The 23,063-nt window shown below is 48.3% G+C and overlaps 7 protein-coding genes and 1 non-coding gene across 8 annotated transcripts; 4 read left to right on the top strand and 4 right to left on the bottom strand.

The window, feature by feature from the left end:
- Positions 1 to 520: 520 nt before the first annotated feature.
- Positions 521 to 2,271, top strand: F5B22DRAFT_658694 (amidase; the record flags this gene model as incomplete). Its single annotated transcript, XM_047980133.1, has 4 exons — positions 521 to 770; positions 817 to 918; positions 978 to 1,774; positions 1,836 to 2,271. 4 exons carry the CDS (start codon positions 521 to 523, stop codon positions 2,001 to 2,003), a joined length of 1,317 nt encoding a protein of 438 aa, XP_047828070.1. The 3' UTR covers positions 2,004 to 2,271.
- Positions 2,145 to 3,460, top strand: F5B22DRAFT_372760 (GrpB domain protein). Its single transcript, XM_047971172.1, has 2 exons — positions 2,145 to 2,874; positions 3,027 to 3,460. Exons 1-2 carry the CDS (start codon positions 2,540 to 2,542, stop codon positions 3,298 to 3,300), a joined length of 609 nt encoding a protein of 202 aa, XP_047828069.1. The 5' UTR covers positions 2,145 to 2,539; the 3' UTR covers positions 3,301 to 3,460.
- A 159-nt stretch (positions 3,461 to 3,619) lies between these two features.
- On the bottom strand, positions 3,620 to 3,994 carry F5B22DRAFT_649377 (uncharacterized protein; the record flags this gene model as incomplete). Its single annotated transcript, XM_047979164.1, has 1 exon — positions 3,620 to 3,994. One exon carries the CDS (start codon positions 3,992 to 3,994, stop codon positions 3,620 to 3,622), a length of 375 nt encoding a protein of 124 aa, XP_047828068.1.
- Positions 3,995 to 4,852: 858 nt separating this feature from the next.
- On the bottom strand, positions 4,853 to 5,929 carry F5B22DRAFT_638286 (uncharacterized protein; the record flags this gene model as incomplete). The annotated part of the gene is made up of 1 exon (XM_047977563.1): positions 4,853 to 5,929. The coding sequence occupies one exon, from the start codon at positions 5,927 to 5,929 to the stop codon at positions 4,853 to 4,855; it is 1,077 nt and encodes a 358-aa protein (XP_047828067.1).
- Positions 5,930 to 8,212: 2,283 nt separating this feature from the next.
- Positions 8,213 to 10,947, top strand: F5B22DRAFT_371524 (mitogen-activated protein kinase). The gene has a single exon (XM_047971169.1). It carries the CDS (start codon positions 8,922 to 8,924, stop codon positions 10,719 to 10,721), a length of 1,800 nt encoding a protein of 599 aa, XP_047828066.1. The 5' UTR covers positions 8,213 to 8,921; the 3' UTR covers positions 10,722 to 10,947.
- A 227-nt stretch (positions 10,948 to 11,174) lies between these two features.
- On the bottom strand, positions 11,175 to 12,019 carry F5B22DRAFT_649374 (uncharacterized protein; the record flags this gene model as incomplete). Its single annotated transcript, XM_047979163.1, has 3 exons — positions 11,175 to 11,396; positions 11,455 to 11,744; positions 11,890 to 12,019. 3 exons carry the CDS (start codon positions 12,017 to 12,019, stop codon positions 11,175 to 11,177), a joined length of 642 nt encoding a protein of 213 aa, XP_047828065.1.
- A 3,179-nt stretch (positions 12,020 to 15,198) lies between these two features.
- On the bottom strand, positions 15,199 to 15,287 carry F5B22DRAFT_t151. The gene has a single exon. It is a non-coding gene; the product is annotated as a tRNA-His (tRNA).
- Positions 15,288 to 16,576: 1,289 nt separating this feature from the next.
- Positions 16,577 to 20,036, top strand: F5B22DRAFT_618443 (putative GARP complex component). The gene is made up of 3 exons (XM_047975700.1): positions 16,577 to 16,839; positions 16,891 to 19,642; positions 19,722 to 20,036. The coding sequence occupies exons 1-3, from the start codon at positions 16,719 to 16,721 to the stop codon at positions 19,825 to 19,827; spliced, it is 2,979 nt and encodes a 992-aa protein (XP_047828064.1). The 5' UTR covers positions 16,577 to 16,718; the 3' UTR covers positions 19,828 to 20,036.
- Positions 20,037 to 23,063: the final 3,027 nt, after the last annotated feature.

The following is a 23,063-nucleotide window of genomic DNA, read 5'->3' as shown; positions in this document are numbered from 1 at the left end:
CCTATGCGGGAACATAGAACGTGATTTGATCCCACATGGAAGGCTATAAGCAGATCATGATTGCTAATCGCCCACCTTAGGCTCGATACGGTATGAACCGAAGCTTCTTGACCGCAAATCGGAGTAAGATATGAGTAAAATCGATGCCGTCCAGAGAAGCATCATGCAGGGGACCTTGGACCCTTCCCACGTCAAATCGCACATTTCCAACGTGTGTAGATGAAGTATGCTCGCCTATAATGTGGACAGGATAGCGAGGAGAAGCCAATCATGCCTTTCAGAAATAACAAACTGCAGAGCTGTTGTACGACTAGTTCTTGTCTAGTCTACAAGCAGTCAAGGATGTAACGTGGCCGCATAGCGTAGAGGTAGTGACTTGAGACTTCCACATCTTCCCCAACGGGGTTCAACCGAGTGGAGTCCTCGTACAGAGATCATAGCGTAACGTAAGTCGTCTTTCTACCATGATAGACCTTGCGAGACTGATGTATACGTGTATAAGGTCTGAGCTGGAATCATCATGGATCCTTACAGATTAACAGTTACGCAAGCATTATCAAACATCAAGAACGGGTCACTGACCATCGAACAATATGCTCGGTCCCTCCTCTCGCGAGTCCAGGAGCGTGACTCGACCGTACAGGCGTGGACGCATCTTGAACCGGACCATGTCATCGAAGAAGCCAGAAGGCTCGACCGCGTCCCTTTCGGCGAACGAGGCCCAGTACACGGCCTTCCGGTAGCTGTGAAGGACTTGATATATACTAAAGGTAGTTCCCATCGGCATTAGTAAGAACGATTACTCATCTACACGAGACATGCCCACACAGTACGGTTCTCCCATCTATGACGGACACGCGCCGGAGCTTGATGCGGCGTCGATTATAGTACTGCGCCAGGCTGGTGCATTGATACTCGGTGAGATAGCCTGATTTGACTATATACACTACAAGCCAGGTATATTCATGATTGGGCAGGGAAAACGACAACGACCGAGTTCGCATCTACCCAAGGCGGGCCCAAGACATGCAACCCGCATGACCCAACAAGAACACCCGGTGGTTCGTCGTCCGGGTCGGCGGCTGCGGTCGGAGACTTCCAGGCGCCGGTCGGAATTGGGTCACAAACGGGGGGCTCGGTAATCCGCCCGGGCTCCTTCAACGGCGTCTATGCCTTCAAGCCAACGTGGAATGCAATCAGTCGCGAAGGACTGAAGTTTTATTCCCCCATCCTCGACACGATCGGATTCTTTGCACGCTGTGTCGACGACCTGGAACTCGTGACTGATCTGTTCGACATTGAAGATGACGAAGCTGTCATCAGCGAATTCACAGTGAGGGGCGCAAAGTTTGGCGTGGCGAAGACGGTAGTGTGGCCAAAAGCCGGCCCTGGGACCAAGATGGCATTGGAAAGTGCCGCGCAGCTTCTGCGAAGCCATGGGGCAGAGGTCGAAGAGGTCGAGCTATCTTCCGAGTTCGATCGAATGCCCGAGTGGCACAACGTCTTGACCGAAAATGAAGCCCGAGCAACCTTCTTGCCTGAATATCGGCTTGCAAAGGAGAAGCTTTCCCCATTCTTGACTGGACGCATCGAGAATGTGAACAAGGTCTCCCGCGCAGCGCAGTTAGAAGCGTACGATGGGATCGCCGCGCTACGCCCGAAGATCGACGAGATTGCGAAGGGATATGCGGCCATACTCACGCCTAGCGTTGTTGACGAGGCGCCGTTGGGACTTCAGAGTACTGGGAGCCCAGTATTCAATAGCATGTGGACGGTGAGTTCAGTGAATAACATCCATGTTAGGTATGCTAAACTCATTTCTTCCCGGACTGAAGGCTCTACATACGCCCGTCATCAACATCCCGGGATTCAAAGGCGCCAACGATATGCCCATTGGAATCTCGTTGGTTGCACCACGTTACCACGATAGGCGCTTGCTTGTAGTCTCAAAGGCGGTTGGGGCGATTTTCGAGGCCGAAGGAGGCTGGGAGCGCAAACTCTAGGTTTAATCTCGGAAGTTCTATCGCGATGGATTCAAAAGGCTTCGGACAGCCAGACATATCCCATGATGCATTCAAAAGCGAGTAGCAATATAATTATCAAGTGTGTACTGGCTTCTAGGACAGTGACTTGCAACTTGGCGTTTGATAACCTAACCCTGTAGGTACTGTTCTGTAGGTACTAGGCGGCCTGAAGAAAGGCACCTAATTCAGTATAACGCAGGGTCTTTTAGTGCTATATAGGAGGTAGGTATGGTCTCAAAATGCAACCCGGAAAGCGTGCGTATTCCAGGCCTAGTGATAACATGCGAGAAAATACGGAATACGACATCAGTGGTGATCCGCATCTGAGCCGCCCCCCGCCTAACTTCGCATGTCGTTGAATTCAAGTGCTTGTTTGCTCAAGTAAATAAGAGAGATTAGTAACATCTCCCATAGCTCTCCATGAGAATAAACCAATTCTCATCAACTTTGATGTTGCGATCTCCTCAAAATCTACTTAAATCACATACAGTTTTCCTCATAGATTCTCACTAATAATGGCTGATATACTTGGAATAACCACGATGGTGGAGGTGGAGGAGAAAGACATCGAGTGGGTAGGCAGGCGGCCACAGAAACCTCTCCAGATCGTCGAGTACAGGCCCGAATGGCCAGCCATGTTCGCAGACGTCGAGAGACGCATCCGACAAGCCCTCGGGGACCGGGCCATTCTAGTCCAGCACGTCGGGTCCACCAGCGTGCCCGGCTTGCCTGCGAAGGACATCATCGACATCGACCTCGTGGTCGCTGACCCGGCCGACGAAGAGTCCTACGTGCCTGATCTCCAGGCCGCGGGGTTCGTGTTGTTACTCCGCGAACCCGTTTGGTACCAGTACGCTGTGATGTTTTTCTTCGCTCTGGTAGACTTCACTTCCGCCTCCCTATGCCCTGATAACATCCCCACAATCCCCGCATAAGAAACTATCTACCATATCTACATCTCTACTAAGAGCACCGCTCACTAACCCCGAATCTATCGCATAGACACCGCTTCTTCCACTTCGAAGAGCCGTACACGAATCTGCACGTCTTCGGCGCCGACAGTCCTGAACTGGTGCGGCACAGGCTTTTCCGCGATTGGCTTAGAGAGCACGAGGACGATCGCAGGCTGTACACGGGTATGAAGCGCGAAGCTGCCGAGGCAGCGGCTGCGGCGGGCGAGGGCACTCAGCAGTATAATGACCGTAAAGAGCCGGTCGTAAGGGAGATACTGCAGCGCATATTCGAAGCGCATGGGTTGTTGAAGCCGTTGAATTGAGCGAGCGTGGTTTGGAGGTAATAGATGATTTTGACAGCTCTATATTTTGGGACTTCTTTGCGTCTCGCAATATACCTAACCTATATAAAAGCGATAATAGAGTAAAGGGGGTTGATTGATATAATCACAATCATAGATGATACTCATCCTATGATGATTTATGAAATAATATCACTAGAATGCACTTGATACAGTGGAACAGAGGTACTATACAAAGGAAATAATATACATTTATAACATTATAGTTGTTCTAGTTATCAGATATCACGCATCATACAAGATCCATCCTTCGATATATCCCATCTCCTACCTATCTCCCTCACAACCTCGAATCCCGTCTCCCAACCTTCTCCCCCTCCCTCGCGCCTTTCTCACTGTCTGTAGGCACGCCCGGGGTCGTCTCGTTCTTCAGACTAATCGGATCCCCGAGCATACTCGGGTTCGCATCCGGGCCGTTGAGTTTCTTCGCCGCTTTCTCGCGCAGCCTCTCGCCTTGTCCGCCTTTCTGATTCCTCTCGGTGCGGGCTTGGCTCGGTAGTTTCGAAGAAGATTGTGAAGCAGCGCCGCCTTCGTCGTCCGTGGGCACGGTATCGCTGCTCTCGGCTTTCACGCTGATCGGGTCGCCGAGTTGGCTTGGGTTGGCGTTCGGGCCCTGCGCCTTCTTGGTTGCTTTCTCGCGGAGGGTTTCGGGCATTTTGGGTGGGGGGCTTTACTGAGGGAGTTCTTTCTTTCTATTTTACCCTGGTTCACTGGGTGCGAATACTGGTATCTCGGTACGAAGAATAGATATGATGTCGATATTATTAGACAGAGATGGAGCAGTGAAAATATCCTACTTGATCGTCTATGTTCAAGAAGAGCAATACTGTACATGTTAAAAGAAACTATACATTATCTTAATATCTACTCCCAACTCACTATACTATACACTTACATGACCTCATTTTCATATGCTGAGAACCTACCTTTCCTTTAACTCACTTACATACTAGAATTTGATGACCTCATGAAGAACTCTCTATTCATCATGGAAGTGGTGGTGGAGCGAGATGGGCATCTGTCAACGTTAGACCTTCGATCAGATAGTGGGTGGGTGCACTAGAGAGGTATGGACATTTAGCGTGCGTATCAGAACACTACGGGCATTGGGTAGAGAATGGGGAGAGCGGGGGACCGGTAGGCAACCACATCCTTGGTTGGTACACCACTCTTTTCGGGCTTCATTCTGGGGTATGTTAGCACTTGAAACCAATTATTCTAGTGAACGAGGAATTTGCCTTTTGGTCGTTACCCTACGCAGCAGTTCCTAGTTCGATTTATGTCATTTCGGTACGTTATGCGAAAAGGGAATCTCTGTTGTACCATGGCATATCGTGGTATCATACGTGTTAGCGTCAAACATCATGAAGAATATCACCCCCCCAAATAAAGCAAAACGCCAGGTACCAGAACGCCTCCCTGAAACCAGGGTGATTGATCATAAAAAGGGCATTACATCATTATCTATAAGTATTTTGACATATATACAAAGTCGCATCGGTTGAAGGACCAACTAACTTTTGAGGCTTTTTGGCCTTGCGCGTATAGGGTCATGGGAAGGTTTCTGTATGCGTCCGATTTCTGGACTCCTCCGTCGTGCTCGGATCGAGCCTGGGCTCCCTTCGCGAAGCCTTCTTTCTAATGGGGTATATTTAGACGACGGTGACATCGACGTCAATGTCCTTGCCAACGAAGTCGTTGACTTTTCATCTGATAAATACGTATCTCTGGCCACTTCGCGAGGCGTTGGCGTCTCGGATTCATGCGCACTATCCTCTATAACCTCAGAGGACAATGAGGCGGAAGTCTTAGATACTTCATGGGTATCATGGTAAGGAATGTTGCTATGCTTATTGTTCATGGAATATTCCAACGGCGCTATATCAGACATTTCAGATATCGGCGTGGTTGGTGTGTCCGGATCGTCCCATTGAGACGTTTCGTCGTCATACTCCCTAATCAGGGTAGTTGAGAGCGTCATGTCATCTGATTCTGGTTCCGAGAACGAGAGTGTTCTGGCGGGTGTGGAAGCGCTGGACGAGTCCGAGCACATCGTTAGAGATCGGGGAGATGGTGGAAGATGACTTGCTGGAATCAAACCGTTCGGGGTATCGCTTATGAAGAACATAGGTTCCCGGGTAAGCATTGGGGTAGGATCATCTACCTCATCGAAGAATGGTTTCGTGCTCGGGTCCTGAGGAATTGTGTTCCAGGGGTGATCGTCGGGAAGATATGACGCGAAGTACCTGACGAGTGAGTCGAAGGACCGAGTACGGAAGAGCTGTATAGCATGCTGCCACTGGTCAGTACCAATGAGGTTGGGGTTTGCAATGATTTCGACCGATGCCGATTGAAGACTCTCGTTCAGCTGATTGAGTCGAAATTCCTTGCGCTCCTCGAGCATGCGATGAAACTCGTCGACATCGACAGCCGTCTTGGAGATCTCGCAGACATCGTGTTGGAATGCGTCGGGGTCCTGTATGGACAGAGTCACGGTGTTGTACTGATCTTGAAGTTTGGTGTAGAGGTCATCCCTCTTCATCCCAAATTTCCATGCTTGCCAGGAACAACCGCCATCGGGCTCATCCATTCTCTGATTCGAGAAAGGTACAGAAGGTCCAGGAGGTAGACGATGGAGACGAGGAACGATATCCAAGCGGGCTGCTCGCGTAGAAGGGCGTCGGTCGGACTTGAATCCCCGTCTTTAGCGTCACTGCTGCTGGGCTTCGGGGTTTGTGGACTCTCGTTTGTCTTTACGGATTATCGGTTCGGTGTGACAGAAGGGGTTTGGTTGGGGAGGGCGGAGGGACAATAGTTAATAAGGCAGTAGACCACGAGGTGGGCTGCTGGCGTCCTTTGTTGGGCTTGGGTTCTCTTTGTTTCCTTTTGGGTCTTGTGATTGTTTGCAAAGCATTCTAGACTCTACTTGAGGTCGGGCATTTTGGCTATTGTGGTTCAGTTTCACGTGTAACTTGGGTCAAATCATAAAATCTGGAATCGGTTGGCTTTGGGTGTTCGCGATGGCGAAGATTGAGGCTTGGGGAAGACTATTGTGCGTTGTTGTTGCCGTGGGCTCTTGAAGGATAGTGTTGCGGCTCGCTGAGTTTTGAATTGGAGATGGGCAAAGGCGACGACGTAGGGGTGGTGGGCAGCCGGCGGTACCCATACAATTGCTGAAAGAGCGGCCTGAGGCATTTGGGGCAACAACTAGCCCCCCCTCGCCAGGCCTGGGGCCGTTGGCTGTTGTCTGATCACCGGTTCACACCAGGTTCATCCATCGTGTTTTCCACGAGGCTAGTCCTCTTCTGTCACCAATTTGAGGGAGACTTTGACCACAACGAGATTAGCTCCGATATCTCGCTGAGGCTGCATTAACTGTTAGCGGAAGTGGGCGGATGTTGGCGGATGTTGGCTGACGGCCGGAGTGCACTGCCACGGAGCTATTTCCAAATGGGGAAGCACTTCCGGCGCAGTGCACCCAATCAATTTGATCCATCGTGAGACAACAGTGGGGTTTCACAAGGGTCTAGATTAATCCAAGCCAATGACGAAATGCCATTTCCTAAAGCCGGCAACCGCCTCCCTCAGGCATACGACGCCCTCATTCCTGCCCAGCTGGCATTTGACATTTCTAGACATTTCTGAACATTGGACGTTTGCCCAACCAAAAATGCCTAGCAAAAAGTGCAAGCATCGCCAGAACCCGCAATGAGTGATTTGGAGTTGAGTGGTGTAAGATCTTTCTCAACAATGCCCTGCCACATCCAAGAGATATCTAGGAGATGATTTCAACCCTCGACGATATCTCTCATAATGACTCTTCCCTTACTTCGTATGTATCCATTTCGCCCAGCAGCTATCTCGGTAGGCTGGGCCCGGCTACACAACTTCAAGCCAATCTTCCACCGGGTTCGACAGCAAGTGAGAGAGACCTACGACTCTAAATGGAGATGTACAGAGTAGGATGTGTGCTACCAGTCCTAACAAGTAGGTATGTGGGTTTCTGCATTTCTAGGGGCCTCGAACACTTTTTCGATCTCTTTCCCCAGTCAGCAGGGCATTCCATCGTCATCTGATGATCACTCAGCGTCTGTGCTGTCTCTGTAGCCTGCCTGCTAACTGAACGAAGTAGTTGTAACCGTTGCCAATTGTTCAACCACACCATACTGTAGGTCCGACGGTCAACATGCCTCTTAACCTATATACTAGGTATCACCTTCCCCAGTCGACGTGTGTTCTCAAGTGGTGCTTGGTTCCAAATATCGTGGTGTTTAATGCTCCGCTATATTGAAATGCCCGCGACGTTTTCACTTATTCAGGCCTTTTCTTGCGGCTTCGATTGAAGGGAGGGATCCCACAGCCGCACCTAAATATGGCTTCCTACCGGCTTGACTAGGCCAACTCAAAACTCTTGATTGACTCCAACCCAACACGCGCAAGACTTTCAAGGCTTCTCCTACCAATTCTACTGCGAACGTAGTATGTCCCAAGACTGTGGGTGAGCCCCGCGTCGGATTAATAGTTTTTGCTTGGGAAAAGCATCCCAAGCACGACTCTGTACTACAATCACTCATTAGGTCAGCAGCGCATTGGTGCCAAGTACCATGTACCGCTTGCTTGCTTGTCCAGTCAGGGGACAGGTCAAAGTGTCGGCTCACACACTAAGAGCCGTGACTGACACACTAAGCGAACGACTACAGCAGTTTGTGTGTGTGTCTGCCTGCTGGGCTTTCGTCGTGTGACCGACACCCCAAACTCGTATGGTGTCGCTTGAGCAAGACCACCAGACCAACAGACCAAATAAGCTTTACATAGACCTTATTGCCCTTCCCTGAGGCATTCATAACCGCTATTCTTTCTTTACACCATGACCATTTTCTCTCCCTGAGCAGTTTATCAAACCGTTCGTCACAGAGCAACAAGTCTACCGATTGAACGCCTGACAAGTACTGGGCATGTACAGGGCTAGGTAGGTGCTGTAGGTTGACGTGTAGACGGTGAGAGGAAGGGTAGCATAGCCCAGTCCTTATGAGGCAAGCGAGGCGATGCTCCAAACTGACTAATACGCCGCGCCAGTGGAACCTGTGTTATTTATACCTGCGGTGTCTACTGTCTACTTACCTACCTACCTACCTAGGCATATGTATCCAGCTGGTTGGTTAAAGCAAGAGACGGGGAACTGCTGCCAGGCGACTGAGGGAACCCTCTCCAGCGGGATCAGCCGCACACCCACCCATCTCACGCCCTTTCTATCCTGCTCGCTTCTGACCCCTTCGATGACTGTCTCTGCCGCCGCTTGAGCACTGAGACCCATTAACTGAAGGTCCCAAGGACAGCCCATCTGATAGTGATAGCTCCGTCTGGTCATTTCAACTTTCATCTGGCCCTTTAACGTGAGCGAGTTGATCGATCTGTCAAATTCTCTCGAAGTCGACGAGTAATATTTCTATTTCTTTCCTTTTTTTCCTGTTCGGATATCCTACAGCAGGCAGGTCCCATAGTCCTACTATATTCTCATTATATAAAATTACTCTCATCTATGTTGCATATACCCCTTGCGCAACCCTCACTTCCATCGTACTATGGCTGCTGAGGTTTACCCTTCCGAAGAGAAAACGGAGCCATTCACTCCTGAGGAACTCCAACTGCGAATGGGTAAAAGCATCCAAGTTGATGAATCCGGTGATGCTCACCACGACCATATCCCCTTGGACCACTTGGTGATTGATGAAGACCACCACAAAAATGGCCTCCGCATCCTGGTGCGGCCACTCACAAAAAGCCGCTCTGTCAGCCCTGGCAACGACAACTGTCAGTGGCTTACTCTGCGGGCAGAGGTGGGAAATTCTAGCCAGTCCAAGTCCAAGGTGTTAGCTGTGACCCAAACCTCCAAGGACATCAATTTCTCCATCAGGATTCCACAGGCTGAGGAGGGTGACCGTCCTCCACTATGGTGTGAGCTTTATTATGATCCCGCTAGCGATAGCTTGATACTGTGGAACAAGTCCGAGATTCCTGTTGTCCTCGCCAGGGTATCTCTTTCAGATCACGCTGGCGCCAATTATAAACAGGAGATTCTACCGGGCGCAACCCGAGAGCTGTCGCCAGGTACATGGAGGATCAGTGTTGGTATTCCCGTCCTTGATTTTCGGATCTTGGAGAAAAGACCTGCCACATTACATGTTCCGTCTGATAGCTTCGAATCTTCACCTGCCCGAAGCCAGATACTGTCGAGTTCGTTGGGTAAAAGGTCATTCTCATCCGACGATTTCGCGACAGAAAATGCAGTGATTGAGAAGCGTCTTCGACGCGACGATACCAACGAAGAGAATGAGGATAATGTCATCATTCTGTTCAACACAGCCAAAACGAAGGAGATTGCTATACCCAATGGTCACGCATTACTCCAAGTCCAGAAAGATGAGACGTTGGCGATTCCTGGTGATAGTGACACTGATGGGTACCAGTTGACAAAACGCGATCAGATCGCCACCACTGGGGCTTCTTCCGTATATACAGCTGAGCACTCTCATGTTCCCGACGGCGTCATCACAGTTAAAGTCCTCAAGACCCGTGGGCCCCAGACAGACAATCGACCCCAGGATGCGATGCATCGGAATGTGATACGCCAGGCCGATATATGGCTGCGTGAATATCAGAGCCAAGAAGATCTCCAACACGAATCCATCGTCAGGTTACATGGTGGTGATGCGCGCTACTTATCGCTCTATATGGAGCATGTCGATGGCAAGGATCTAGCCGCTCGTAATGTGTGGCGTGACATCACAACAGACAAATTCGTTGGCGGTCGCGCTGACGCTATTCGCATTCTTAAAGACATTGCGGGCGCGTTGCATTACATACACCAGAAAAAGCGCATTCATAACGATATCAAGCCCGCCAACATATTGTATTCCAAGGATAGGGGTGCCGTCCTCTGCGACTTCGGATTATCCACTCGCACTGTCGACCCCGCTACTAACGGAGGCACACCATATTATGTGCCTCCGGAGTTCATAGGGCAGAAGCTTCGCGGTCCAGCATCAGACGTGTGGGCCCTTGGCGTCACAATGCTCTATGTGCTACGAAAGATCCCCTTTCCCGACGCTCGTGGAATCCGTGGCCACCCAAAGCAATTATACTGGATGATTGCAGATCTGAATCGCAGACACGGACAGTCTTCTAGCCGCACATCCTCTGCTGTCACACAAATGCAACAGTGGCTAAGTGAGGTCAACGAGTCCAAAGCCCAACTGAATTCTCGTGATAAAATCGAGTTTCTCGTGTTACAAATGCTGACACCTAATCCACTTCAACGCATCACTATGGCCAAAGTTATGCATGAGCTACATCCGGACAAAGAAACGATCCTCGCGAGATGAGGTTGTGCGTGGCAACTAATCCAGAACCCACTACATACACCCTACGAAGATATGCGCACCACAGAAGGGCTCCATCCTGCACAGAAGTCTGAGCGTCCAACACTGTACTCCCATGGCACAAACAATGAAGACTAGTTGCTTTTCTCTAGCTCACAGCTTTGATGTTCATTGTGCTATCACTTTACGTTGAAACTTGAGCGTTATTTTCCTATACAGTCATCCTCAATGCCTTGCAATTGGGGAGAGGGACTTGACATACTACAAAGAGTACGTCTCACAGGTAAAGTTATCGGTAGAGTACGAATTTCAGGCGTCTAGCTAACTTCTGCCGTTTTAGTTAGATTACACCCATAGACTTCTATTAAACCGCGAGAAAATTCCACTGCTCAGTAACGGGGTATCAAAATCATTCAAGCGCCCAGACAACTGTACACGGCCCCGACCATTAGCCTCCTACATTATGACTCCCAAAATGAGAGCAATCGCCACGCCCCAACTAGTAGCCCGAGACGGAAGTCGAAAGGTCCCCGACGGTGCACTGTTTGGCGTAGGCTCCGGGGTCGCGCTCGAGTCCGTTGCGGTCTGCCCCACGACGGTCGCTGTAACACCTGTGCTATTGGTGCACACTTCACTCGAGGGTGATTGTGCAGAGGACCTGAACACAATATCGGCACACTGTTTAGAGACATGTTAACTTTGTTTCTTTCTAGTCAGGGCACTTCGTCCCACTCACATTGTACAAGGCCGAGCCGGACTGTCCGCCCGTGACCACTTGGATCGTGGCATTCTGGCCGTCTGTGATATCGCCCGGTAGAGGCAGATTGGTGAGGCAGAATTCGCCTTTGCCAGTGACATTCAGCAGCTCCGGGGTGAGGGAAATATTGAAGTTGGTCGCGTTGTCGCCGAGCCCGAGGTTGATGTACACGTACGACCACGGATGGTGCAGGTCAAGGGCCACAGAGGCACCTTCGCCCGAGAGGGGCCATTCCGTCTTGTTTCCTGTGCCGTAGGGCACGCCAGCGCCTGTTTCATTTGTCAGAGTTAGTCGACTCAGTTTCAAAATATATACGCATAAAATAGATACATATATATGTGGCTGGTAGAAGTCACTTTCGTCACGCAGACAGATAAGAGGCATATATAGAGAGGTAGAATTATGATTACGTACAAGGATATGACCATTGGTCGAACGTCGTGTTGTCTGCTAGTGTGTCTGCTCGCCAGGTCGGGTATGTGAGCTGGAAGTGCGCGGACACTAGCCCGGTGGCGGCAGAGAGGACGAGGGCGGAAGATCGCATATTGGTGGATTGATGTCGAGGAGAATGCGATGTCTTGGACGTTTGCGATATTAGACAGGTGAGAACCCCCAGGAGAAGGAAGAGGAAGAGGAGGAGGAAGAGTGTGAGTTGAGATGCGTAGTCAAAGGGCAACGAGATCTAAACTTAGAGGAAGGAACTCGCGTGGTTGACAGATGCATGCGCAGCCGAGGATTATTATACTTTCCTGCAGCACCTCTCTTTTCCCTTCTCTTTGTTACGTGGTGTGGTGGTCTAGATGCATCACGCGCAGGGGGTCCGGCATCGTTCGTGCCTAGGGCAATCAGGTCGTGCAATCAGGTCGTACAATCAGGTCGTACAATCAGGTCGTACAATCAACGCCGTGCCATCGATCGTTCCATGCCGCAAGTAGAGTACCTATACCTATCATGTGTGAGGTATTCTACGGTACCAGGTTCCCGGGTTCTCTCCCCATGCGTCTACCTACCTACCTACTGCACTACCTACGATAAGTAGTGTTGTGTTCTATCTAGACCTCTCGCCTCGAAGCTCGAGGGGTACCTACTTCGTAAGGCGGGGAAGAAAGAGGGGAGGAGGTAGGACAGGGCTTGATTGAGCAAGTTTCCGGCCAATAGAATCGAGCCCGCTGGACTGAATTGGCAATTGGGGCTGAAGGAGCTACCTCCAGGTGGTCACTACGCTGTTTTATTCACGCTTTTGTTGGTGGCTCGGCGCTGCACGGACTGAGAAATACCCTGGGGATACTTGCTCAAATCCTCTCAGTTATTCGTCCATGTCGGGAAGACCTTTTTTTTTTTCGCTTGTTTTTCTGTTTGTTCACTGGGATATATCCACTTTGTCGTCGCATTTTCCCTCGTCTTTTCTTTGTGCATTGCATGCGCCGGGGGGGAGATGATAGGAACGAACGATGGGGATGGGTGCAGTTTTGGGGGGTTGGAGGAGGTTGGAATGAAATTGGGTGGGTATGTATATATTGGACGAGCATGTACAAGTGAGATCTGTAGGTCCTGGAGGTTATGAATAGTGGTACTTACCGTCATCTCGCGCGTCACACGCACACCACGACATTCAGGAATACTACCTAGGTACTTTATCTAATACCTGCCTACATTAAGCGCCTACCTCACCCCGTCGCACGTCTCAATTGTGTGCCTCGTTACTCGTTTGCTAAGCGAGCTCGTGCCAGCATTGTATTGATGAACCCTACATGCCCATAAGCCAGCCCCCATCTTATTCGTTTGTTGTGCCGCGTAGTATCGTCCTGCGTCAGACAGTCAGGTCAGGTCATACCGGTAACGAACCAGGTCTCTCTGAGACATGTATATTTGACACAACAGATGGCTACTATGTTAAAATGCGTCAACGATGCTTGTACAGACTTTTAAGCAGTGTGAACGCATTGTAGTAGAAAGGTGACGCATCTTCTTGTTTGACATCCGAACTGATGGGGATATTTGTCGTATCTATCCCTCTCCAGCTGAAGTTCTAGTTCTAATATAAAGATATCAACTACATGTTAAATCCATTGACCAAGTTTGGTGTTTCTTTCTCATTGTTATCTCTGCTCGGAGATATGTGCTGGGGAAGAGGGCAGGTTTACCACTTCGTAAGGCGGATGAAGTATGACTATTTCATAAATATTGAGTCTTCACCATTATACCTTGTGATCCAAGAAGGTGAAAAGAGCAATCCGATCGGGCATTCCCTTTTTATTTCCCCTTCCAACTCAAGGGTTTGTTTAGTTGGCTTGCTTGCGCTGCTGACTACGACTAATAGTATCATGAATTGGACTCTCCATGAGCTGGCGCTCATTGCAAAATTTGCTATCCCATGTATTTGCTTAGCGGATATCTTTCTCATAACGCATGACATTTGGCGAGAAATATTTGTATACCCGTGAGAGTTGAATCTACGACGGCTCGAAGTACCTTGGGATTTTGTGGCGTATATCATTTGGTGTATGAGTGCTTGAAATCTCTTCGTTCTTATAATGATATAAGGCTGTAGCAAGTAGTAGTCTGAGATAGACAAGGGGTTAAATATCAAATTTAGAAGAACAGATGGCCCAGAATCCTTGCGTTTACGATTCCCAGTTGGTTAGAGTGCAAGTGGCAATATAATTATAAATTTTAAGTAAAACCCTGAGCTATGATAATATAGCATAATGGCAAGTGTGATATAATAGTTCTACTCGCAGCCCTTCCATTACCTTCCTTCTTGATGAATATAATTTGTATTCTAATCTCAAGGATCCTAGTTAGAATGTGGTGTATAAGATTCAGCTCACTTATCTAATTGCACAAGCATACATAGTTCTGTGCCCTAAGAGTGACTAGCCCAATACCTTTCTCTCTTTCTCCATGATATGTCCGTTGACCACTGACTACCTTCTACCTGCTATTTGAGCGCGGAGATATTTTAGCTCTCACGTTGATATTAATACCTATGATAATCTTAGTAGCAATCAAACATGGAATTCTTATTGAAACAATTTAGATTGATCCCATATAATATAGAGCTGCAGAGATCCTTCCATCTCTCCTACCTTACATTATGGTCTAGATCATGATAACGAGACTATGAAACGAGCACCGTATCGCTGAATATGATTGCTGTATTTCTCTGGAGTATCCCTATGCTATTTTCATCAAAGCCAATAACTGGGCTGAGCTTGCAAGTATAAACAACCATTGGATTGTTTAAGTGCTATGTAGGAATGTTCAATACCTTTGCAGGCGAAGCCTAAATTACCTGCCTAACTTCCCAGCTGTAAGGATATGCATTTATGACTCTCTTGATCAATATGGCTCCATTTGATTGATTGACTGATCGATTGATGGTGTTTAGTGTCGTGAGGGTACGCTACGTTGCAGCCTACCCAAGCCTCCGTAAGAGCATTGGGGACGCGCCTGTCTGCTATATTCTGTTTACTTGTAGTTGCTACAGATGTCAGATTCTCAATTGTCGCGCGCGTTAGGCTGTGGCTCTATCTCCACTCTGTTTAGGACTTTTCGTGCCTCATGCGCCTGTTTCTTCCTCTCGGGTCTGCTCTCGGGTCACTCTGGTATTTCTTTATTTGGGTAGGCGATATGAGCCCAGTAGTTTGACCAGCCACTGTTGTCATAGCTCAGCTTCGAAGGAAACTCCGAGACGAAAAAGGATTATGAATCTGCAAAAGATGGCGATGCCGGGAATCGAACCTGGGTCTATTCGGAGCCGATGTGCTAGAAGCCACAACGAATTGTACTCACCACTATACTACATCACCGATGCATTACCACTGTGCTAGGAAGATCCCGTACAAGTGGATCGACATGGCTCCATATTACGAGTCTAACAGCTCATTTGAGTGATGTTTCTAGAGAATGAACGTAGTTCATACCTGTTAACTATGATCACAGTACTATGTTTGAGTGGCGAACCAACTTTGGTGTTACGACTATGCTTGCTTTATATTATTATATTCACAATCTTGAATCAATTATCTTATGTAGTCCGCATTTCATTAATACTCACTTGGGCTCTTCTGTGTAGCGCCTTTCCTTGGTAGAGAGAGAATGGTATAATATAAAGATTGAAATCTTTTAACCACGTTCAACCATCTCCCAATCCCATCAAGAAGTCATAACGTGGTATATTGACTACACAGCATTGTTTTGGCTTTGAACTTGATAGTTTGGAATTACGTATCATATAACTTTTGAGGATACTTCGTGTGGTGCTGGGCCACGCTCCTGGATAGCCCTGGACGCGAACTGTCCCCAAGCTGTGGCGTTGAAGCAATAAACCCATTCTCGATATATTTCTCAACCCCTCTTCTCCATGCATGCTTTGCAAGAGTTCACATGCCAGGCTTCACGATCTCAAGTATAGGTGATTTGGATGACTATTGTTGTTGTATGAGTCTTACATGTAACTATCCTACCTACAGCTTGTCACGGAACTAACAAAGCCTAATCTCCGGAATACAGCACAGACCAAGGAACACTGTATATAAACCTAAACATTAGAATAGGGGATGGGAACTAGAACTTCCCTCCTTGTGCAATAACAAATCATCTACATAGGGTCATGATAGGGCAGTATTGTGATACAGCTGACACTCTATACGGAGTACCTTCTTTGTATGACTGGCATGATGAAGGGAGCATTTCCCGACTCTCCTGAGCACCTGTGTGGGCTAACGTAGTTGATGATTGTTAAGAAAATAACTGTTGCAGCCTTCTGAGTAACTGTTAGGGCTCGAGAATGTAAACATGTTGTAAAGCATAGCTTAGGCTGCTCGGCACCACATGAATTATAATGTAGATTTTATACGCCAATTGCAGTCATAAGACTCTTCGTTGCTCAAAGACTAACAAATTTCACATGAAGTTCCCGTGTCAAGGTTTGGCCTGCCAAAAATGGCAGCCCAGACCCGCCATTTCTAGAACCCGTGATTATATGTTTAAGAAATTCTGATTGGACATCTAAAGTCTTGGCAGGATTGGAGCGTTCGTGGTATTCAAAGGGATAGCTAGCTTTATATAGCTGTACTAGGTTGTTAGGACCTAACAACATAGCTGTGACCATTTTCCTACCCCCCCCCCCCCTGGAGCCTTAAGGTACATTCAATTCGTCGTGGCCAGTTTTCAATTCAAAAACAAGAAAAGACAGTACTAATACTTTGATACTAACAACACCCCCTAGGCATAGCCAGATGCAAACCTCTCCGAAGTCAAGACAAGCCTCAACCGCAAGCCTGATACATCTAAAGAGCGGCTATCTTGGTACAGCTACGAGTGAACGGTCGGCGACTGTTTTTGAGCCAGGTCAAAATGGTAAGCATTTTGCGTCTCGCTGCGCAACTCTCTGCTAACGTGGTCTTGTAGCTATCTCTACCCTCTTGCAGCCACCGATCGTGCGAAGCGGACTTGAACCTCACTCATTTACGCCGCCTTCGAGCTTGTATAACACGCCAACTACACGCGATATCCCCTCGGTGGCTCTGACGAATATACAGCACATCGAAATTGCGGAGTTTAAGCCGTATATATCACAAGTTGGTGCACTATATGAGCAGCTGCATGGAATAAAAGACAGTGAGAACGAAGTGCGGACAAAGCCAGAAAGCAATACGGATTTTGGTAGTCCCGACGCCCAGTCTACTCGTAAGGGCTCTATCACGTCCATCACGTCGATGGACATACCGTTCAAACGCCCATTTCACCGACGAGGAAGCGGTAGCCTTAGTTGGAGAAGCAACTACGCTCCACCACCACTTGCTGTAATCCCCAGCATATACTTCGACGAGCACTTTCATCTCGAAAACCCAAGAACATTCCATGTTGTCAGCGAGCGATCCGACATTGTTCCCCCAGACCCAACGATTCAGAAAGCAAGCGATGAGAACGTTACGCAGCCAAGAAAAGTCTTAGCTACGAATGCGATTTTGCAGGAGAAGCTTTCATGGTACATGGATGTAGCGGAAATGCATCTGATTGACTCTATTTCTACGGCTTCAGTTACTTTCTTATCTGCTCTTAATTCTTTAAAAGAGCTTCACTGGGAAGCGACAGAATTTGTTGAGCATATCAGTTCTTTGCGCAAGGACTTAGGCTTATTAAATGATAGCATGGTTACTGGCGGTCTTCAACTCTTACAGAAACAACGTAGGCATCACAATCTGCAACAGCTGCATGATGCTGTGCAGCAGTTGAAGCGTGTTGTGGATGCAGTTGGCTATTCCGAGTCCTTAGTCGACAAAGGAGATGTTGAAAAGGCTCTTACGGAGATTGATGCTATTGAGCTGCTGATGAGTGGCGAACGCGATGAGATATCTGGGACTACAGCATCACCAATATCCCGGCTTCGGGACTTACGTGGGGCCACGTTACTTCAAAGTGTGGCCGGTGACCTGACTATTCTCCGTTGTCGGATCGGTAAGGTGTTTGAGGCTCAGGTTCATAGTCTGCTTATTGATGACCTCCGGCGGCATGTTCAGTCTATAACGATAGAGGAAGTTCTCTCTAGGTGGGAGGCCTCGTCACTACGGGCAAAGGGAGGTAGTGCTCGAGAACTTTCAACATTTCCAGCTTATATGGGCATGACTGATGAATTTCGCACCGCCCTTTCTCCTAACATTTCTGGGCTCTACCGATCAAGATCTATCGCAACAGCTATCTTAGCATACCGGGAATTAGTGCTCAAAGAAATTCGAAATATAGTGCGCAGGCCACTCCCTCCTTCAACCGAAGATGCAGAATCTGTTATGTCGGCATCAACTGTGGGTGATGGCCGTAGTCGCCCAAGTCAGGAGAGGTCTTCCATCCTCGCTCGGAATATCCGTGCTCTTAACGCAGAAGATGCGGAAAGTTTATTTTCGTCCATCTTCATTGGCGTTACAGAGACGCTTAGGCGAGTGAAGACTCAATCAAGCATCCTTTTGGATCTTGCCTGTACCTCCGAAAATACTGATACCGAAGATATCGCTAAAGCGCCTATCACAGAGTTACAGGAGGAGATACACAATTCATTTGATGTCTCAAATCTCTTGGGTCACGCAGTGGATGTCGGCTTCGAAAAAATTATCAAGATTCTTCAAGTTCGATCTAAGCAAACTATAAACTTGCCACTGCCTTCCTTTCTCTGCTACTTCACCCTCAATCTTCTTTTTACTAATGAATGTGAAGCTATCTCTGGACGAGCAGGAACGTCACTAAAAACTGTTGTTAATGACCACATTCTGAGCTATATCACGGCCTACGGAGATAGGGAAAATAAGATTCTTGCCGACGGAATGAGTTCTGATGACTGGCAAGATAAGGACTTTACCGCTAGAGACAACGAGATTTTAGAGCTAGTTCTGCAATGTAGCACGTCGGACCCGCCAGAATGGACCGAGATGAGCAAGATCTGGTCCCTTTCGCGGGAGGGGGCCATGTCAAACGTGACCAAGGATAGCGAAGTAAAGGACAAGGCTCGACCTGCCACTATCGATGAGGAGAAATTCTTGCTCCCTTCCTCCGCCATCCTCTGCCTCGAAGGAATATCAAATTTCCTCCGCCTAATAGGCGGTATTCCATCCATGACGCCTGATATCACCGCGTCACTCATATCATACCTGCAGACGTTTGACTCTCGATGTCGCCAACTCATCCTCGGCGCCGGCTCTATACTATCTGCTGGCCTTAGGAATATCTCGACAACAAATCTAGTAGTGGCGTTACAGGCGGTAACATTTATCGCTACCATCGTCCCGTATATTCGCGAGTTTGTACGGCGCCACGCGCCAGCCGGCCGGCCAAACGCGAACCTTGTAGGCGAATTCGACAAAGTACGGCGTGCCCTCCAGGAGCACCAGGAGAGTATCTACGAAAAACTGGCGGACATCATGGCGTCGCGAGCACGCATCCACTCCAAAAAGGCACGTGAGATTGAGTGGGACAGTGAAAAGGCCGAAAACGTACGAAGTTATATTGTCGACCTGACCGGAGACACTACTAAGCTATATAAGGCACTCAGTAAGCGCCGGCCAGCATGGGTGGTAGCGCAGGTGATGGCGCCGGTGTTCTCCGGCTACAGAGAGCAACTAGGACACGTGTTTAAGGAGGCAACTCTGAAGACTGAGGCTGGTCGTGATTGGTAAGTAGGGATGCTACTTGTGCCCTGTTGAGTTCCCCATGATGTCTGGAAGGGCAGCGGTGCTAATCAGTTCCTGCAGTATGTTTCGTGATATCCGCTACCTTAGCGACAAGTGTGGCAAGGTCGAGGGCTTTAGCGACTTGGGTGAATCGCTTTTAAAGATTATTGAAGACAAGGAGATATAGAACTTATATCGTCGTTCCTGCGCAGGGTCAGAAATAGAGTAATAGACTGGAGACCTTTGGTTTATAATAGATAACTAACTATACTATCTTTAATATAATTTAAGGAAACTTAAGTTATTTTTTATATAATAAGAAATATTATTCAGGTTTCTACTCGACAATTGCTGAGTCCAATAAAATTACTGATTAATTGAACTTTCAGACGTAGAGGTAGAGATCAGAAGCTGTTCATTCACGAGTTACTTTGCACGAACATAGACATTCTCTAGTGTCATTGATGACTTAACCGACTCACAAGCTGGTAACAACTCACGGGCCTAGGTACGTCAAATGGCCAAACCTATAGGAAATAGTTGCTATAAGACACTAGTGCTACACAACAACCCTTGACGGGTAAGATCAACAGTTTCGAATGTACACAAAACCCTCTGTCTGAACTAGTTACCATTGGGGGTTCGGCATTATCAAATGAAAATCATAACTGTATCATACAATATACATCTACTGGAGCGAACATGAAAAGCAAGGGCAACCGCAGAGTGTTAATTGGAACTGTGGGTTATGGGACGACTATACACATGATCTTACCGAAGCCATGGTACAACAAGATCCAATACCTCGGTATCGCTATGTTAAGAGCGGATCCGAGTTTCAGGTTACAAGCTTCCTCCCTGGGAACGATTCGAAACAAACTCAACCCGCGTCTCGGGGTGACCGATTTAGAATATCAAATTCAAGTTACATGAATAATAAACCAGGGAATAGTTCTTAAGATGTTTGAGCGAGCCATAGTCCAGTCGATATAGATCTATATCAGCTCAAGCCCCTCACCGAACTATCCCATCACCGTCACAACATGTCCACACCAATTCATGCAACGGCTTGGATGTAACGGATGACCAATGGAGCCACGTTTCTCGGTAGCCAAACACTCGATTAACATACAGACATAGCAGGCATATCCATGACGGGCAGTTGGCGGACGGTAAGACCTAACAAGTGCCGGATGATCCCCGGTGGTGGGCGCACGCGGTAGATATATCCTTGTCCAGCATGGATGTGAGCTAATGCCCATTGTAGGCAAACTAAGCGAATCCTCTCTGTTTCTATAGGCTCTAGAAGCCTTATGGTTTAACCAAACATCATGATGGAGATGTTTCACATAGATAAATTATTCGACGTTTCTAATGACTTCCATGGAGCCCTCAGTTAACCGAATCCCGCATCTGGGCTCATAACTGGCTTACCTACCTACATCCTTAAGCCCAGCGAACAACTTAAGTAACCAAACCCACGAGTTACTCGAAGGAGACGCACTATCTAAATGGTGCAGCAGCAGCTGGACTGTTTCTTGGTATTCTCCTTATTTTTTCTTTCTTCACGCGCTAGTGAGGCCTGCAGCGGGCGTAACCGTCCACAAGTGCCTCTAGTGTCGTGGGCCGCGCGGAAGTAAGTAAGATTGAAAATTCATGATGCCGATACCGATGCCGATGCCGATTCCTGCAACGTAACTTTGGCCGAAGAAGCACCAAGCAGTAGCAGCAGCAATCGGTACCCGAAAGGAGAAGGTGTGGGAAAGGGAAAGCTTCCTCCCGCTGTGACCGATCCTGCGTGGCGGAAGGACACGAAGTCGTGACAAATTGCCACGAGGTTGAATACCAGTAGGACACAGCGTCCTAACCTCGTGGTGTCTTGCGTACCTACATTTGGCAGCCCGCCCATCGTGTTCAGCTGTACTAGCGTGATGCATCAAGACATTTTTATTAGGCGGAAATTCATCATAGGACCTTGTAAGGCAACCCGAAAATGCAATATGATGAATGCCTTAGGTAACCGTAATGCTATTAGTCCGCAATTGAAGTGCGGAACGAACAGGCCACCACAAAACTCTCCGTTAGCTAGCTAGTTTAGGATGGTTCACTCTCTATTCGATATTGTTACCAGCAGTACTGTATATGACTTTTTGAGTATGTCTGTGAGCGTATCTATTCTAGGTGTCAATCGGCTGTTCGGCAGCGTGTTTCGGCGTCTTTGGACGATGAGCGCTTCGCAACAGGTGGCGTATATCGCAGAGATTGTCGGACGCGTAACACGTTTCCAAGTTTTCCAGTTTTCAGAATCCTTCGAAGACCTCAATTGTGCTTAATTGGACCCCTCACATATTCCAGCTGCACAGAATATGCAGTGTAGGTGGCGCGAAATGCAGCTGTCCACAGACAGTGCATAGATCATCGTTGGCCTATCTACATTACTTCACGCAGGGCCGTGCGTGTTTCCTAGCCTCTCCAGTATGTGTGTGGTAGTGTCTGATACAAATCTACATGAGACTATAGAGTAGGGCTGAGGCCCAATCCTACCGTACTCGTATGAGAAGAAGGCGAGTTTTTAAGTAAGGTCACAGCAAACTTGCTCCGGTTACGATGTAACCACAACCTGGGTGAGGTGAATGAAGAATGATTCTCGGTTCCGAATGGATCGCCGGGGGGGTAGATCACTAGTGCATCGATCTTGGTAACAGGAATTACAGTTTTGCCTCTTTACAGCAGGTAGTTAAAGAGATACCCGCGTACTAGTCACTATCTGGTATCGTAACGAGATCAAATTTCCCGTCACAGGCTGGGCTGGGCTGGGCTGTCTTGATGTATCCCTCCCATTTAATCCCAAAGCCACCGCAACGGAAGCGATCATCCAACGAAGGTGTAAAGGAGCAAAGGTGCATAGAGAATCCCTGACAAAAACGTGCCCGCTCTCAGTGTACAGTGCACACCACTTCCAGATATCCTACAGGAACATACCTCCTTAGAGCACAACATTCCGCTTCCCCGTCTGACTTTTCAATCAAGGGTCCTGGCGGTGTCAGATGGTGTCAGATGCAGCAAGGTTCTTCCCATCTGCAGATCTGCATGAAACTTTTCCTTCCGGGAGTTATCGACTCCAAGGTTTTAGGCCCGGCGATGAGACGTGGGAATTTAGGCATGTCCGCCCTTCTGAAAGCTTAAAAGCGTAGGTCTAAGCGGATTTGCCTATGCACACGTACCGATTCCGCCACGGCAGAGACGTGGCGGCGTGGAGTTGTTTCCTCTGTCCAGTATTGCCTACATGAAATGCAGTATCACTTACACGACATTAGAGGTAGAGCGGAGAGCCTCATAGTCGCCTGGCACTGTACTGCTACCGTACATTGCTACTGTCACATCATCTTGCTATAAATATGCGATCTGTGCATGATCGCCTTG

This window comes from Xylaria bambusicola, assembly GCF_022495145.1.
Source record: "Xylaria bambusicola strain CBS 139988 unplaced genomic scaffold F5B22scaffold_42, whole genome shotgun sequence".
Classification (NCBI taxonomy): Eukaryota; Fungi; Ascomycota; class Sordariomycetes; order Xylariales; family Xylariaceae; genus Xylaria; species Xylaria bambusicola.
Note: the sequence above shows the minus strand (reverse complement) of the source record. Positions and strands in the feature narration are given on the sequence as shown.

What these genes read in the sequence shown, in the direction of transcription:
- F5B22DRAFT_371524 (XM_047971169.1), top strand. Translation starts at nt 8,922, where the DNA reads ATGGCTGCTGAGGTTTACCCTTCCGAAGAGAAAACGGAGCCATTCACT.
- F5B22DRAFT_618443 (XM_047975700.1), top strand. Translation starts at nt 16,719, where the DNA reads ATGCAAACCTCTCCGAAGTCAAGACAAGCCTCAACCGCAAGCCTGATA. An exon ending in TTTTGAGCCAGGTCAAAATG is followed by an intron (nt 16,840 to 16,890) that starts GTAAGCATTTTG and finishes GTGGTCTTGTAG; the next exon opens with CTATCTCTACCCTCTTGCAG. An exon ending in ACTGAGGCTGGTCGTGATTG is followed by an intron (nt 19,643 to 19,721) that starts GTAAGTAGGGAT and finishes CAGTTCCTGCAG; the next exon opens with TATGTTTCGTGATATCCGCT.
- F5B22DRAFT_372760 (XM_047971172.1), top strand. Translation starts at nt 2,540, where the DNA reads ATGGCTGATATACTTGGAATAACCACGATGGTGGAGGTGGAGGAGAAA. An exon ending in CGCGAACCCGTTTGGTACCA is followed by an intron (nt 2,875 to 3,026) that starts GTACGCTGTGAT and finishes TCTATCGCATAG; the next exon opens with ACACCGCTTCTTCCACTTCG.